General features: G+C 57.5%; 6 protein-coding genes across 6 annotated transcripts; 2 read left to right on the top strand and 4 right to left on the bottom strand.

The window, feature by feature from the left end:
- Nucleotides 1-837: 837 nt before the first annotated feature.
- On the top strand, nucleotides 838-1,415 carry PG986_011498 (uncharacterized protein; the record flags this gene model as incomplete). The annotated part of the gene is made up of 2 exons (XM_066847720.1): nucleotides 838-910; nucleotides 988-1,415. 2 exons carry the CDS (start codon nucleotides 838-840, stop codon nucleotides 1,413-1,415), a joined length of 501 nt encoding a protein of 166 aa, XP_066694416.1.
- Nucleotides 1,416-1,938: 523 nt separating this feature from the next.
- Nucleotides 1,939-3,185, top strand: PG986_011497 (uncharacterized protein; the record flags this gene model as incomplete). Its single annotated transcript, XM_066847719.1, has 3 exons — nucleotides 1,939-2,005; nucleotides 2,090-2,449; nucleotides 2,485-3,185. 3 exons carry the CDS (start codon nucleotides 1,939-1,941, stop codon nucleotides 3,183-3,185), a joined length of 1,128 nt encoding a protein of 375 aa, XP_066694415.1.
- A 460-nt stretch (nucleotides 3,186-3,645) lies between these two features.
- Nucleotides 3,646-5,827, bottom strand: PG986_011496 (uncharacterized protein; the record flags this gene model as incomplete). Its single annotated transcript, XM_066847718.1, has 4 exons — nucleotides 3,646-3,749; nucleotides 3,828-4,431; nucleotides 4,530-5,507; nucleotides 5,579-5,827. The coding sequence occupies 4 exons, from the start codon at nucleotides 5,825-5,827 to the stop codon at nucleotides 3,646-3,648; spliced, it is 1,935 nt and encodes a 644-aa protein (XP_066694414.1).
- A 1,142-nt stretch (nucleotides 5,828-6,969) lies between these two features.
- On the bottom strand, nucleotides 6,970-8,046 carry PG986_011495 (geranylgeranyl pyrophosphate synthase; the record flags this gene model as incomplete). Its single annotated transcript, XM_066847717.1, has 3 exons — nucleotides 6,970-7,062; nucleotides 7,202-7,784; nucleotides 7,814-8,046. 3 exons carry the CDS (start codon nucleotides 8,044-8,046, stop codon nucleotides 6,970-6,972), a joined length of 909 nt encoding a protein of 302 aa, XP_066694413.1.
- A 1,034-nt stretch (nucleotides 8,047-9,080) lies between these two features.
- Nucleotides 9,081-10,088, bottom strand: PG986_011494 (uncharacterized protein; the record flags this gene model as incomplete). The annotated part of the gene is made up of 2 exons (XM_066847716.1): nucleotides 9,081-9,528; nucleotides 9,631-10,088. The coding sequence occupies 2 exons, from the start codon at nucleotides 10,086-10,088 to the stop codon at nucleotides 9,081-9,083; spliced, it is 906 nt and encodes a 301-aa protein (XP_066694412.1).
- A 1,061-nt stretch (nucleotides 10,089-11,149) lies between these two features.
- Nucleotides 11,150-13,859, bottom strand: PG986_011493 (uncharacterized protein; the record flags this gene model as incomplete). The annotated part of the gene is made up of 2 exons (XM_066847715.1): nucleotides 11,150-12,799; nucleotides 12,858-13,859. 2 exons carry the CDS (start codon nucleotides 13,857-13,859, stop codon nucleotides 11,150-11,152), a joined length of 2,652 nt encoding a protein of 883 aa, XP_066694411.1.
- Nucleotides 13,860-15,202: the final 1,343 nt, after the last annotated feature.

Raw genomic sequence — 15,202 nt, 5'->3', positions numbered from 1 at the left:
CAAAACGCAGTTGCTGTCCGTCTCACAGGCCAGTTGCCAATGCCAATGCCAATGCCAATGCCAGTGCCAGTCGCATTCCATCCATTGATCCATTGATGGCTTCTTAAGTAGGTACTTAGGTGGCCAAGCTCCACATCCTGGGAGAGATTACCTAAGGGACAGCTAGCACCAAGTCCATCAATGTCAATGTACCTGATAAGTTAGGTCTACTTACATAAGTATGTGAGATGTAGGTACCATATACATACCTACATGTACTTACCTACCACTACTCCGTACACAGCCCACGCTTTAGCGGGCGTAGGAGAGAAACAACCCCGCCATTGGCCCTCTTACACCACCAAAAACCGCCCTGGACGACACCAGACAGCGCCCCCCCTCCTTCGATGTTGGGTTGTGCAGAGGCCTACCTGTCTCCTACCATTTGCCGTACTCAATTGATTGCTTCCAGCTTGCTTTGTTGTCGCAAGCCTTGCAGCCTACGTAAATAGGTATACGTCCAGATCTTGTTGTTTCCTTTCTGTCTGTCGGCTTCTGCCAGCACCAGCGTCGCCGTCTGATTTCTGCCCGGAGCAAGCGGCTGTCTCAGGCTCATGTAGGTAAGTCATGTCCCTGTCGGATCAATTGGCATCGGGTTCTAATCGCATCCACAACGTCCGACAGATCCCCTAACCGCCAAACCACTCTTGACACCAGCAATCCGATTCCCAAGAAGCCGGTGGCCGGAACTACAACTTGCCTACATCATACCTACATACCTACCGAATTCTTCCGGGCCGACGACCGACTCGCACACAACCACCACACCGACTCCCTTACCGACTTTACCCCGGCAACATGGGCGCCAAGATTCCTCGCAACTTCCGCCTCTTGGAGGAGCTCGAGAAAGGCGAGAAGGGTCTCGGCACCGGTGGGTTACCCCATGCTGTCTGGCTGTCTACCGGCCGGACTTTGCGACACAAGGACCCCCGCTGATTTGAGAAACAGAGGCATGCAGTTTTGGCCTGGCCGATTCGTCAGACATGTTGATGTCCGATTGGAACGGTACCATTCTGGGCCCTCCTCATGTACGTGTCCCCCCTCCCCTCCCTACAACAGTCTGGCGGGAACCGCGTCTGGCTGACCAAACGCTACCTGTCAAACAGAGCGTATTCGAGAACCGCATCTACGGGCTGAAGATGCACTGCGGCGAGCAATACCCCGACCAGCCGCCCACCATACAGTTCATCCACAAGATCATCCTCCCCTGCGTCGAAGAAGCCGACGGCAAGGTCATCCCCTCCAAGCTGCCCTGCCTGGCCAACTGGAAACGCGAGAACACCATGGAGACCATCCTGATCGAGCTGCGGCGCTTCATGGCCAGCAGCCAATGCAAGAAGATACCTCAGCCCCCCGAGGGGACCACATACAACTGATGTGGACGTGAGCTTGGAATGGATACACCGGGCGATGCATGGGAAGAGTCCACGTCGAGAAACCCAGAAGAGATGCGCCTGGCCGTGGTCCCTCCCTACCTTCTCCTCCCAGGGACGGGGGGCGAGATGCGGCTGCACCGGCCGTGTGACGTTTCTTGTGCCAGCTCCGTCCAGGCTGGACTATCGGTATTAGAGCTGATGGCGAGCTGATGGCATGGTGTTCTAGACAGCACTCTTCCTAGTAGCAGGTGTCTAGCAAGAAAGATCTGGGTTGACAGTAATTCAGAAGGGCGGCTCTCAACTGCCATCAACTTATACATCTACCTCCCTACCTCCCGTCTGCTTGCACATCAATGCCGTAATCTGCGCACGTGATCCTCTGCGGAATGGTTCCGCACTTGCTTGCAATTGAACGTTTCTGCCCAAACCTTGCCAAGTCCATCGTCGTGAGTGCAGCCCCCTCGACCAAATCTTGAGTGATGCCAAAAAGTCGCACTGCTTTGTTCTGCTCGCCCACCTCCCAATGCCGGCCAAATGGACTTCAAGTAGCCATTTCGTTCCGGCGCGAAACTCGCGCCATCGCACAGCATGTAAATAATCATCTTGCCTCCCTCCCCTCCTCCTCTCGAGCCATCCCTCTCTCACACTCTCTCTAAACACGCCCATCCAACCAGGCCTGGCCCTCTACAAAGCGCTCCTCACCGTGGCGCCCAAGGTCTCCCTCCCACCCGACCTGGCGACGGCCTTCGGCACGAAACATAACCCCATCGTCCACCATGTCCGCGCCGCCTTCCGCCGGAACCGCGCCGACACCTCGCCCCGCCTCGTCTACCCGGCCCTCCAGGCTGGCTACCGCATGCTCGCCCTCTTGTCCCGCGCCTCTGCCGCCGACGCCGTAGCCACGCAAGAACAACAGCAGCAGCAGTCGAGCGCTTCCTCGCCCGAGCAAGCCGCCGTCGAGGCCTTCCTGCGCGCGCGCCGGTCAGAGCGCGACGCAACCCTAGCCGCCAAAGCCCTCCACCCGCCCAACAGCCGTAACCCCCGCCCACCGACTTCGGCCCCCGCCAAGGCACGCGCCCCCTCCTCGTCCGAATCTCGCCCCCGCCGACGCCCGAAAACCCCTTCCCGGTCCCGGAATACGTCGCTCCGAACCGACCCCTGCCCCCATCCGAACTAGGGCAACGAGAAGGGAAGCCAGGAAAGAGGCAGATCCCGCGCCTCGAGATGGCGGGCGACTTCCCCTTCCTGAGGCTCACCAAACCCCAACCGGCACTGCTCTCCCGCGTTCTCCACCAGAAGAACAAGAAGCGCGTCGAGCGGATCTCAGCCTGGACGCAGTTCAAGGAGGAGGACATGCTCGACGCCCAGGAGGAGGACGAGTGGGAGCGCGAGCTGGCCAGGTTGGGTCTCGCTGAGAAGGAGCAGAAGAAGAAGCAGCCCTCAACCCCGAGAGGTAGACAACAAATGACACAGGCCAAACACGTGGTTTCTTCCATAGAAGGCGACGCCGAAACGTACGAGGCCACAATTCGCGAGCACGGGCTGCAATACCTCAGCGACGTCCTCAACCAGGAGCGTGAGGACTCCGTGGCGAGGGCTGATGCCATGCGCGACTTGATCAAGGCGGAGACCGCACTACGACAACAGGAGGAGGAAGAGCGACGGCTCGAGCGCCGTAGGACATGGGAGGGGAAAATGCAGCAGCAGCAGAAGCCCCGAATATTGGGGGCGCACAGCAGGTTTCGTCAGTCGCTTTCAGACCACATCTAATAGCTACAGTGGTCCATGGACAGTATAGTGTAATACACGCAACCACTGCCTGCAATATCGTCGTCGCCATTCATCTTGTTATTGATATATATGCTGTCCTCAGTTATTTCATCGCCAGCAATCAGAGAATGAAGCTCCCGTATACTTCTTGTACTATATACGCGGATGTAGTAGGTAGGTAGATAAGAACAAGAGCCCCGAGGGAAATGTATATTTGCCACCAGGCCCCATGTCTCAGAGCCGGTGATCCCTTGATATAGCCTCCATTCCATGTGGCTTTTCACAGTCAAGTTGAGTCATTTGGATCATATGCTCAGCCACTTTCGCACAAGGACGTACCAACTCCAAAACGCCATCGCCAAAGCACCTCAAAATAAAAGACAGTGGCGGGGGGCCATGTCGTTCTTTGTAGTTGAACATGATTTCGTTGCAGCAACAGCAGCAGTGGCGTCGAGCTATGTCATGCAGTGCTGAGATCAGTAACACTGGCCCAGAACGCCATGTCCACATCCTTGGGTCGAATCCCCGGACTGCGTCCCAGACAGGTCATCTTAATGAGCAGCTCTGTCACATTGTCCCACGTTAGCCACGGACGCACGCCAAGACAGAAAAAGAGTTAGAGGCAGGAATTCAGATACTCACGATGCAGGAACTCATCTACGTTAATTCGCCAACTTCTCTTGGTTGCTGCAATACCATGATCGTGATCATGATGTCCCGGTGGGCCCGTCGGATCACTCGAATAAATCGAGCCGGCCATCTCCACAGGGAAATCCAGCGCGTTTGGGCCCGGGAAGGGATGGGTAGGGAATACCGGCATGGCAGAGCTAGTGACAGGGCCCGTTGGAAGTGGGAAATGGCCAACGGCACTGTGACCATGAGGCCAAAGCGACGCCGGGTCGGCATTATTTGGCGTCGCTGAGGTGGCATCTGGGCGGGACGACACCGGACCTGTGAGCCGCGCCGATGTTACCACCGTGGTGACCGGCGTAGAGCCCAGGTCCGACATGGTATTTGCCCCTGCTCCTGCTCCGGGTGCCGTGCTAGAAGAGGCATGCCGACCTTCTGCGAACTGTGGTCCGTCGTCTTCGCTCTGGACTTGTGAAGGCGGAGGCCCGAATGCGCCATCCTCGAGCTCGACAACATGATGGTCAACGGCAGGCGGGATCTCAACTCCATTGTGCATCAGGTAGATCTGAACCTCGTCCGGGTCCCAGAAATGGCCGTCAAACCCCGGCAGATTGATCTCTCCCCCAGACGCAGGAGAGTTTCTCTTATCTTTCCCAGGCGAGGATCCATGGGGCCCATGGTGAAAGCATGCTCATCCTTGGGCCGGCTGAGGACGTCACGCATAGTGGAAGAAGAAGAAGAAGAAGCATGCCCATGATTCGCCTCGTTGGCCGGAGGGAAATGGGTACCGATGCCGCCGAGGTGCTGGAAAGGGTAGCCCTGGTTGAACAAGGTCTCCCGTTCGGACCGGGTGAGAAGATCGAGGGTCCGTTCCCTAATCTGCTCAAGTGTCTCAAACAGGCGCGCAAAACCGAAAACACGCAGGATTTTATCCGAGGGCGGATCTTTCATGGTGATGAGGCGCGCGGCGCGCTGCAGGGCAGTTCGATGGAGCCGGCGCGCGAATGACTGCTCCTGGTAGGCAAGGCTGCTGGGGCTTGGCAACGAGGTCCACGGGGATGGCGTCCAAGAGTGCATACCATACGATGATGGGTCGAAGGACAACTGCGGCGCGAAGCTCGCATTCTGAGACGTCGGTTGGGCGATAATCTCGTAGCCAATGGGGCCTGGAGGGTGGGAGCTGGGGCCGTCGTACAGAGAGGTCGTCGAGTAGAGTTGCTGAGGTCCTTGTGGTGCCGCCGCCGCCTCGATCTCATTAACCGGCTCGTGGGTGACCATGACTCCCGCCCAAAGCTGCTGCGTGGTTTCGGATTTTTCAAGGGCCTGCTTGGCGGAGCTGCCACAGCTCCCGACGTTCTCGCCAGAGCTGGCAGAAGGGGCCGATTGGCGGCGCGGCTCGCCGGGCAGCTTGGTGTCGTCGGTCCCGCCCTCGGGCGACGAGCCGTCGTAGTCATCGTAGGCGTCGTTGGGTTTCTTGGCCAGCGCCTCCAACTTCATAAGCCTGCGACCCAACTCGGACTTGGCATCCAGGAGGCCATTGCTGGCGGCAAAGTCGAGAACATCTTGGTAGGCTTGGGTCATCTGGCCGTGGGTGGCCTTGAGGCTCTCGACCTCTCTCTCCAAGTTGGTGATGGCGCTCTCCTTGCGATCGCGATAGGCTCTCTGCGCCAGCCGGATCTGGGTGCGGCGGCGCTACCGGGGGAGTTAGTACAGGCACAAGATGCGACATCCGGCTATGGGGCAAGGGAGAGAAAGAAACCTGCCTCTTGAGGGGTCTGGTCGGTGGTGTCGAGCCGGGGCCGGCCTCGAGCACGCTTCTTCTCCTCGTCGGGTTCGTCTTGGTCGAGCGACGACTGCGTCCGAGTTCTCTTCTTGGGGATCGGCTTGTCTCCAGCGGCAGAGGAGATGGCCTTCCTCATGGCGGGCCCATTGCTGGCGGCTCGGTGGGGGCGGCAGCCGTCGTCATACCTCTCGGCGCTCAGGATGGCCAGATCCGAGCTCATGACGCGCATCGTGGTGCCAAGATGCCGGTTGCGTAACGAGGGTGCGTGGATGTAACACACTGGGCACACGGGCTGGTCCTGGATGTGGGGGTCGTTCCGGTGGACACGATGGAATCCGGGGAAGGCGTGGAGTCGCTCCAGTGACGAGGGCGGGCCCCGCGAGCTCGTTACTGGCGCTAGCCTACCGAAACGAACGCGTCGGTCGGGGGTGTTCTCGGATGAGACAACAGAGTGCAATCGGATGGCTGCGGTGCTTGCGGTGCTAGGCCGTCCGGCGTCCATTCATAGTGGGACAAACGTGACTGGCAGGATCTGGGACTCAGTCACGACTGGCACTCAATCGATTAGCGACCGGCCATGATACTGTCGCCGCGAGGATGGAAAGCGGAGGGCGATTGATTGGTTGATTGATTAGTAATGGGTAAATGGGTAAGACTTTGACGATCGATGTGGGGTTTGGAGTTTGGGGTGGGGGGGGCGTACTCGGGCATCAGGCCTGGAGCCTTGTAAGGTTACTGTAGTCTGTAGATACATGGGTAGGCACGTATTGGGTAAGGTTGTTGTCAGGAATCGACGGATGACACACTGGAAGGCACACACGGCGGTGGACACACGCCACCAACCTATAGGAGGGAACAGTGCAGTAGGTACTGGACAGACAGAATCTCGGTAAGTAGCGGGGGAAACCGAGCATTGCATGTACCTCAAGCTACTTTACCTACCTAAGGTTCCAAGGTGACCTACTCCTACTCCCTACATGGATGGAAAGCAGGTACATCCCACTCTCCATCACTAATAAGCGGCAATTTCGGTTTCTCCCACCACCACTGTCACATACTGACAACTGGGGCCAGAAGCGGGCGTGTCATATCCAAGCCAACACAGCTACTCCCAGTAAATCTCATGAAACGTCCATCAATTATGAAGATCCTGCTGCTTCTTTCTACTCATGTTCCAACTTCCATCGATTGCACTCCCTTGCACTCTCTGGCACGACTGCGACATGCTACACCGGAATCTCCCCTACATGTATTCGCCCAAGTCTGGAGGATAGGCAGGACGGACGACGGGCCGTTGCCACCCTCGAGCCCCTCCTTGTCACTGGCTTGGCCATGGCTTAGGTAGATGGGAAAGACACACCCTCCTCGCGGCTACTCTGTACTTTTCACGCTAAGCTTTGAAACCAGCATCCGAAACTGCGCGTTTTTCTTGCCGTGGGCCTTCTCCAGGGCCCCTATCTCTGCCTGGTCGGGGCTTCGGCGTTAGTACCAGTTTCCCCAGAAGTCGGAACCGTCCCGTCCAATGTACGGGATGGGGGGAGGGAGGGCCCGGGAGGTAGTTGGGGGATGAATCCATACGCCCGGGAAGAAAGAAAAGCCATACCACTATTTCCGACTCCAAATGAAGGAGCCACGCCTTGGTGGCCTTCATGGTCCCCGACAATTCCAAAAGCGACAGGATGTACGTCTTGGACTCTCTCGCCAACGGCGTGGCCGCGCCCGTCGGCGACGAGCTCCGTGCCCGGAAGATGCCCATGATCTGCTGATACGCGTCCGGGTCGCTCTTGGCACAGACAATCAGCAAGTACGAGAGCTTTTCCTCGTCCAGGTCCTCGCAGAAGCCCTTGCCCTGGGCGTACAGCTCCGAGTTGAGGTTCATGAAGTCGTCGCGGACCTGGAAGAAGCGGCCGAAGAGAAGGGTGAGCCGCTGGAAGGAGTCGCCGCGCGGCATGGTAGCCGACTTGGACTCCATCAGCGTCACCACCAGCGCAAACATGGCGCCCGTCTTGCCGTCGACCATCTCGAGGTATTCCTGTTCCGAAGGACACTGCGAGTGGAAGCTCCAGTACATGTCGTAGCCCTGGCCGACGTGCATGCGCTGCAGCACCTCGATGAAGGCCCCGTTGGTGACGGCATCAAAGTGCCCGTGCACGTCGGCGAGCGCCTGCACGAACAGGTACGTCGAGCTGTTGAGAGACTGGGCGAGGCCGAAGACGGCGTGGGTGGCCGGCCCCGACGCAGCGGGGAATCGTCCTGGATGTCGTCCAGGATGAGGGAGACGTCGTGGAGCATCTTGATGATGTCCTTGATGACGTCGAGGCTCTCGCTCTTGATCATGAACCATTGGTTCAACGCCTCGATGAAGGAGCTCCGGATGCCCTTGGACGGCAGAGACGAAATATACCGACAGGGAGCGTCGACCGGATGATTTCGTGTCAAGGTGACCATGTTGTGGGTGACTGCTTCGTAGCCGGCTAACTTTGTTGATGTGCAGCTTCTCGAGAAGTGAGGCGGCAGACGTTATCGTATCGACTTGGTTTCAGAAGGGATTTGCTTGTACGTGGCTGGAGGGACGTAGATGGGGAGATGGGAGTCACTCTACATGGGTGCGAACCGTTGTTTGTTACCTCGGTCATCGTAGCCAATCTCTCCGTGGGTAGTCGTGCTACTTTCCGCCAGCTGTGCGACTTTACTCACCCGAGCGTTTAATTTTGCAGGGTGGTGTTTCCTATATAGTAATCGAATTAAATTACTGTTCAACTCCAAGATAAAAGAAACAAAAGCCGCTATTCGCTCATCACCGGTAGTTATATCTGCTCTGCGGCGAACAAACCCCCACGGACCTGGCACTCTCCGTCGAAGGAGCCGTGTCAGGCAAACATCACTACGCCCTCATTTCACTAAATAATCCCAAGCATCACCGTCACATCGGTTCCCGAGGTCATGCCACCTTTGTCGACGGGCGGGCCGGCAACGGTCTGGAAACTGGTGCACCACATGGCGAGACAACACGCCAAATCCTATCGGGTGGGACATAGTGGCATGGTACTCGGGAGTGATCGTTTAATGCCCCCTCCAGGCAGTCCTGCCATCTTGCCATGGCACCATCGTGTCCCGCCCAACTTGGACCAACATTCAAAGTCCCATACAGGGCTTTCGACTCCCAGTCAGCTGCACTTGTCATGGACTGTCCATCCTTTGTCGTCGAAATGATGCGTCTCTTTAAAGACATTGTCCATCTGCGCAAGGAGTCAATCAGCTTACACATGCAATTGCTCAAAAAACTCGGGATGGGCAACGACTTACACCACTCGTTCAGGACAGAGCAAGTGCCTGACGCGCAGGACGTTGGTCCTGTGTATCCTATGCATTTGGTTGCAGAGTTAGTATGCATGATCCCGTTGAGGGAGTACAGTTTGTAAGCCTGCAACTGCGACAGTTCTGCCATACGTGGATGGCCCTTGGTAACAAAACGAAGGGGGCTAATGAGTCGGTCTCTTACCGCTGCCGACGCACTGTCCATACTTGGTCTGGCCCGCTCCACCGGGGCCTGCTGTCGTGGTCGGGGCGGGTGCCGGGGTGGTCGACGGTGCTGGCGACGTGCCGCTGCCATTTCCAATGGCCGTGGTGATGTCCCCGGTCTCAATGTAGACGCCGGAGAAGTAGATGTCTTCGACGGCGTCGGGATAGCCGCTTCTGGGCAACTCCAGCACTCCGACGTGGAAGTCGGCACCATTGCTGGACGTGCTGGCCGAAACCGGGGCGATCACTCGAGCCAAGGGGTCGCTGCCCGTCGAGTGCCAATAGCCTACGGTCTTGGCGCTGAAGTCGATCTCGTAGGCCACGTTGTGCCAGACGTCGGCGTCCCAGTTGACGCTCCATTTGGTCTGGCCGTCCACCATCCACCGGAGTAAAGGATCGGACGTGCCGCTGTATCATACGACATCCAGTCAACTGTCACGTTCGCCAACCGCCCTCGCAGCGGGTAGCGGTCTCGGGGCGTCTCTGGCAACTAACTAGCTAGGTACTTACGATGCTCCGCTTAGCCAGCCAGCTTTCATCTCGGTGAAGTGGCTTTCAAAGAAGGCGATCTGATGCTCGCGCGTCTGGGCCGGTGGGTTCACGTCGGACCGCTTCATGCTGAAGTGGTAGTAGACCTTGCCCTGGTTGACGGCGGCCGTGGTCTGCGGGATCAGCTCGATCCGGCGCATGTTCTGGCCGTTCCAGTACGCCGTCGAGTCGAGCGTGAGCCTGGCGCCCTGTTCCGAGGCCGAGTCGGCCGGGTTCTTGTGATTGGGCGAGAGGTTCACGTAGTCGGTCACGGCGCCGCTGCCGTGGATGTAATACTGATACGGACCGACCTGACTGCCCCAGGACCACTTGTTGAGGTCGGTGGCGGACGAGAGGTCGTTGAAGCGGCCATCCCAGATCACCGTCCCGGCCGATACCGCGGCGGCCAAATAGGCCACGATGAGCGAGGAGCGTGTCATGTTGTTGCCAGCCGACGATAGTTGGTGGGTAGAAAAGAGTAATAGAAAAAGGCGTCTTTACGGATGCCGCAGTCACCGTCAGGCGCATTGGGTGATATATGCAGGAGATATGAATCTCACACGACTGGCGGGCACGGAGTCCGCGGCAGCGCAATCCAGCTGAGGGCTCGTTCCGTTGGCGGCCCGTCCATGCCGGCTACGTTCCGTGATTGAAAACGGCAAGCTTGATCACGAGCAGGCCCCACACAACGACTTACACAAGGAGAAGCCCGGTTAGTCATCTGGATACACGAGAGCAGAGAGATGGGGTTTCTTGATGGTGAACTCGCTACGTGGACATGGATGGATGTAGGCTCGCCACTTCCTCGGTTTCCTGCCATCTTCCTGGTTGAAGCCTTGAGAGTCTAGATCAGGGGCACGTTGTCCAGCAGGATGACTGTAGTGGTGTCAAATCCCCACAATGCAGGCCGCTCGCCAGGGTAGCGCCGGCCAAGAATATGCACGAATCAAGGGACCGCATAAGGTCTCCGAACGTCCCAGCACGGAACATGATCTGTGGGAGCCACGGTCGTCATCTTCCGAGACATGGTATCACCGTCACTTGTTACGCATGGGTCCGCTGTACGTGGGAGGTCAAGGTAATATTTTCCCGTAGTGAAGATCGAGTCAGCTAGGGAACAAGCGCTCTTCGCATCCATCCTGCTAGCTGTGCTATATTTCGGCTGCCGGGCATCTAGCATTTAGCAGGTGATTGCATTGAGTGTAAAAGCGCTACGAGATTATGGATGCCGGTGTGTACAAAGCCAACCTTGGGCACGCTTCTTGGCCCCCCTCCTTGGGGACCGACTTCTCTCTCACGCACCATGCAGCCTTCTTCATGTGGTACCCAGCGCGTGTGTTTCTGAGCTTGTTTACCATGGCTTGATCTGACACAGGAGGAGGTATTTACAAGAGGTGGGTGGCCAGGTCAGTATTATTGGACAGACATTGGCCAGTGGCGAATAGCATTATGCGTACACGTCCTCAAAAATAGCCGACGTCGCCCAGAAGCGCCTTTGATCTTAGAGCTTCTTGAATACATGCGCGAAGACATCACGGCTCTTCAAGAGATTGGTCACCCGCAGGCGTTCGTTGTCGAGATGGGCCGAGTCGCTGGCCTGTCCGCAAGGCAAGTGCGCCGCCGGGGCCTCGAACTCCTTCTCCAGGAACCGGATGGCCGGGATCGAACCGCCTTCTCGAATGTACAGCGGCTTGCGCAACTTACCGCCGACGGCCGGCGTGGGTTCCTGCGACTCACCTTGACCGTTGTCAAAGAGAGGCGCCCAAGCTTGCATGGTGGCCTCTTCGAGCGTCCGGAAGATGGCATTGTCGGGATCACCCAGCCACGGCTCGGCCTTGTTGTCAATCTTGACCGTCAGCTCATTGTCGGATTCAAGAAGATCAAACTCGTTGCGCAAGTAAGTCTTGAGCGACTGGATGATGTCGCCCAGCTCTTGGCCGGGCACCAGCCGGAAGCTGATGTGGGAACTGGCATGGCTACTGACCAAGCTGCCATCAGGGCCCGATACCTTGAATCTGTGGATGGTTAGGTTGGGTTCGCGCCAGCGCGCCATCAAAGACGTTTTGAGGTCTGACGCGGACTTGTTCTCGTCTGGGCTCTGGTTTATGAGCACCGTGGTGATATCATCGAACCGAGCCTCCTCCTCGGGCGTCAGTGGAAGAATGCCCTCATAGAAACCAGGAAGCAGAATCCGGTTACGCGGTCCCTTGAGCTTGGACATGAGTGTAGTGAGGTCGGTCAAAGGCTCATTGACCATGTACGATCCATCCACGCCAGAATGAAGATCAGGATGCTTCGACTCCACGCACACGGTAGCATGCAGAACACCTCGAAGCCCATATGTCAAACAAGGGGTTATGTCGTTCAGCCAGTAGCTGTTGGCCAACAAAATATAGTCAATGTGCCCGATCTTCTGTTTGTTCTGGCGGACGGTCTCCTGGAAGCCCCGGGGAGCCCGACTCTTCCTCCCCTCGATGAGGAAAACGACATCCGAATCCAAGGCTTTTGATTGCATGAGATCTGTCAAGGCATACAGAGCAGCCATGATGGGCCCCTTGTTGTCGCTGACGCCACGGCCGTAGAGATAGCCATTCGTACCCTTGAGCTGGAATGGGTCTGCGCTCCAGTTGCCTTTTCTAGAGTCAGCGGGGACGACATCGTAGTGGCCGTAAAACAAGATCCGCTTGCGTTGCTCCGCCGGCTCGAGCTTGCCACTGAACTTGGCGAAGACGACGGGATGGTGAAGGTTGTCATCGGCGCTCAGCATCTCCACGTCGCCACCGTGCTTGCGGAACAGTGTGCGGAGAAAGGTGGCGCCGCGTCGGCAATCTTCCGCATACTCGGGTCTGGATGAGATGGTTTTGAATGAGACGAAATCCCTCAGACTCGAGATCATCATGTCCTCGTCAACCACGGGTGAGGAAGGCTGCTGCTCTGTTGCCTCTGTTGCCGGCGGGTTCTTGACCACCCACACCGCAACCGTGTTGTCGTTGGCGCCCGTGATAAAAACCTCGCGACCTTCGTAGTTCGAAACGGTGCAAGCCAGGATCTTGCCCGCGTGGGCCTTCCATTGGGTCAGGAGCTGGTACTTCTGGCTGACGTTCTGCGAGCAGTCGACCTGGTACTGGCCGTAATGTGCCGTGCTGTGCTTCTGTCGGTCGGTGTCTAGTTTAGCATGGTCCACGCTACGAAGGGGAAATAGAACGTACGCTGGCTGTTCCCGTAGAACCGGCACTCCACAAGTATCCCCAGCCCATCTGCAATGCCATGACGTCGCCCTTGTGGGCCTTGATGACGCGTAGCTTCTGCTTCGTATCCAAGTCCCAGAGCTCGACGATGCCGCTGAGTTTGCCGCTGTACAGGAAAGACCCGTCGATGCTGAGAGACATGACAGACTCGGCATTGTCTTCGCCCAGGCACATGATCTCCCGAAGGCCGTTAAGAGTGCCGTCGGGCCCAACCTCGTTGCCGCCCAGCTGCCAGACCTTGATGGTCCCGTCGCCACCGCCCGATATCAGGACGTCGTCTTCGGGGTCCGCAAAGGCAGTCACGCCGCGTGCCATCAGCATGCAGAAGACGTATCCGTAGTGGGCATATTGTCTAATGGCTCGTCGGTCGGTCTCCAAGACGGTATGCGATCGGGGGATGAGGTCGTATCGCTCGTCGGTGGGCCGTGGTGTGCTCGCGCCACCGACGGCCCGGGAGTCGAAGAATCGGTGGTTTCGACGATCTGGGTGGCTCGTGGAGTCTTGGGCAACGACGCGGCTGGTGTCGTTCAGTCCAACCCATTGTATTGTGGTATTCTGTGCGCCGTAGTAGACGGTCTGGTGCTGTGAGGAATAGGATACGGAGAAGATGTCGCCAAAGGAATCCCAGGTGCTGTAGATCTCGTACTTGCGAGTCATGGAGCTGGGGCACCAGACATTGACGATGGGGTCGCTGCCGCTCGAGAAGAGGAGGGACTCGTCGTCGGACAGGAACAGGCACATGACACTGCGCTTGTGGGCTTGGATGCGGTGGATGGGCTGGAAGGTGGCCAGGGACCAAACCACAATCTCGCCATCTTGGGTGCCGGCGTAGATGCGGTTTTTGCCGACAACGAGGGCCAGGACGGAGCTGTCGTGCTTTAGGACATGATTCAGTTCGGGCGTCGTGTGTGGCGGCACTTCAACAGCGGGAGCCGACGCATTCGGGGCGGTGGTGGCCGGCATCGGTGGTGGAGGGGACGCTGCGGTCGACGCAGCAAAGGACTGGACTTGGGCTTGCACGGGTTGTCAGTTTCTGCGAGGGACAACCGGAGGTTGTACAGTGCGTGCGTATTGGGTGAGTTTTGCTCCAAAACAGAATCAAATGTCAAGCGACGGGTAGAAAGAGCAGGCTGGAAGAGGCCGTTCCAGTCCACGACGGTGTATGTAGCCCGCACCGACTACAGACTTCCAATGGACGAGGTAGAGGTCAAATGGATTTAGCTGGCAATGATGTGATGCGACGGGCAATGGGCAACCCCCACCTGCCCACCTGCCCACCTGCCAACCTTCTGCAGCAGCACCTCACAGGCTCACACCTACCTGTCAGGCTGTCACCCGTCAACCGTATCACCCTCATGTACATGATGTAGCTAGCACCTATAGCCTTATGTCTAGATCCTTGATATGTACCTAATGTAGGCGCAAGTAGTGCCTGGAAATCAGTGGGGTCCATGCTATTCTGGACCCTGAAGACCCTGACTGCCTGGACCATGGGCGGGATCAATCAATCAAATCCATTGGGACTTGGGACTTCTCTGGAGCATGTTGTCGGCTGCCGCCCGAGACGCAAGGATAACGAGATCTGTAAGACGACTTGCACTTACTTGGGCCTTGCGGTCTCCATCCAGTTTGCTTCTGCCAGCCTTCTTCGTCTTGAATCCTCCGACAGCCTTGACAACCCCCAGCATCTTGTGAGCTGCTCATTCGTCCCTTGGCCGTGATGCGATTGGGGGCATGGATTGCGACTCGACTGGTCCGAGAAAATGAACTGGACGAAGGTGGTGCTGCAGCTGGAGCTGGAGCTGGCGCTGGATTCCAATGATGGATGCCCTGCCCTGGGTTCGGACGGATACTTGAGGCCACTCTCTCTCACTTGTGCGCTATCGTCAAGTGCAACAGCCAGAATGGTTGGGTTCGCAGACTGAGGAGAGATGGGGGACTGCAAAGGATGTATATGTCCCGGTAGAAGTATGATGAAACCAAAACCAGTTACCCCGCCGAAAAAGAACGTTTACCAAGAGAACCAGACCGACTGCTGGCTGACCTTGATGCCGTGCGATAAGATCGTTTGCCAATGAAGGCAATTACGCCCGCCTGCATATCAGACACGGGTAAGCTTCACCGCCAGTGGGCAATCCCCAGGGGGCAATCCATACCTACGTACCTTCGTCTAGGGATATTGGCAGCCCGGCAGCCAAGACGTAGGCTGGTGAAACCGTACTGGCAGATCCAGGCCTCCTACATGGTGCATGTTCAACTAAATGCAGTACAACGCACGCAAGCAAGCTGTGCGGCGACGAAGCAGA

This window comes from Apiospora aurea (assembly GCF_038362705.1).
Source record: "Apiospora aurea strain CBS 24483 chromosome Unknown utg000008l_segment0_segment0, whole genome shotgun sequence".
Taxonomy (NCBI): Eukaryota; Fungi; Ascomycota; class Sordariomycetes; order Amphisphaeriales; family Apiosporaceae; genus Apiospora; species Apiospora aurea.
This window is presented reverse-complemented; position numbering and strand designations above follow the sequence as displayed.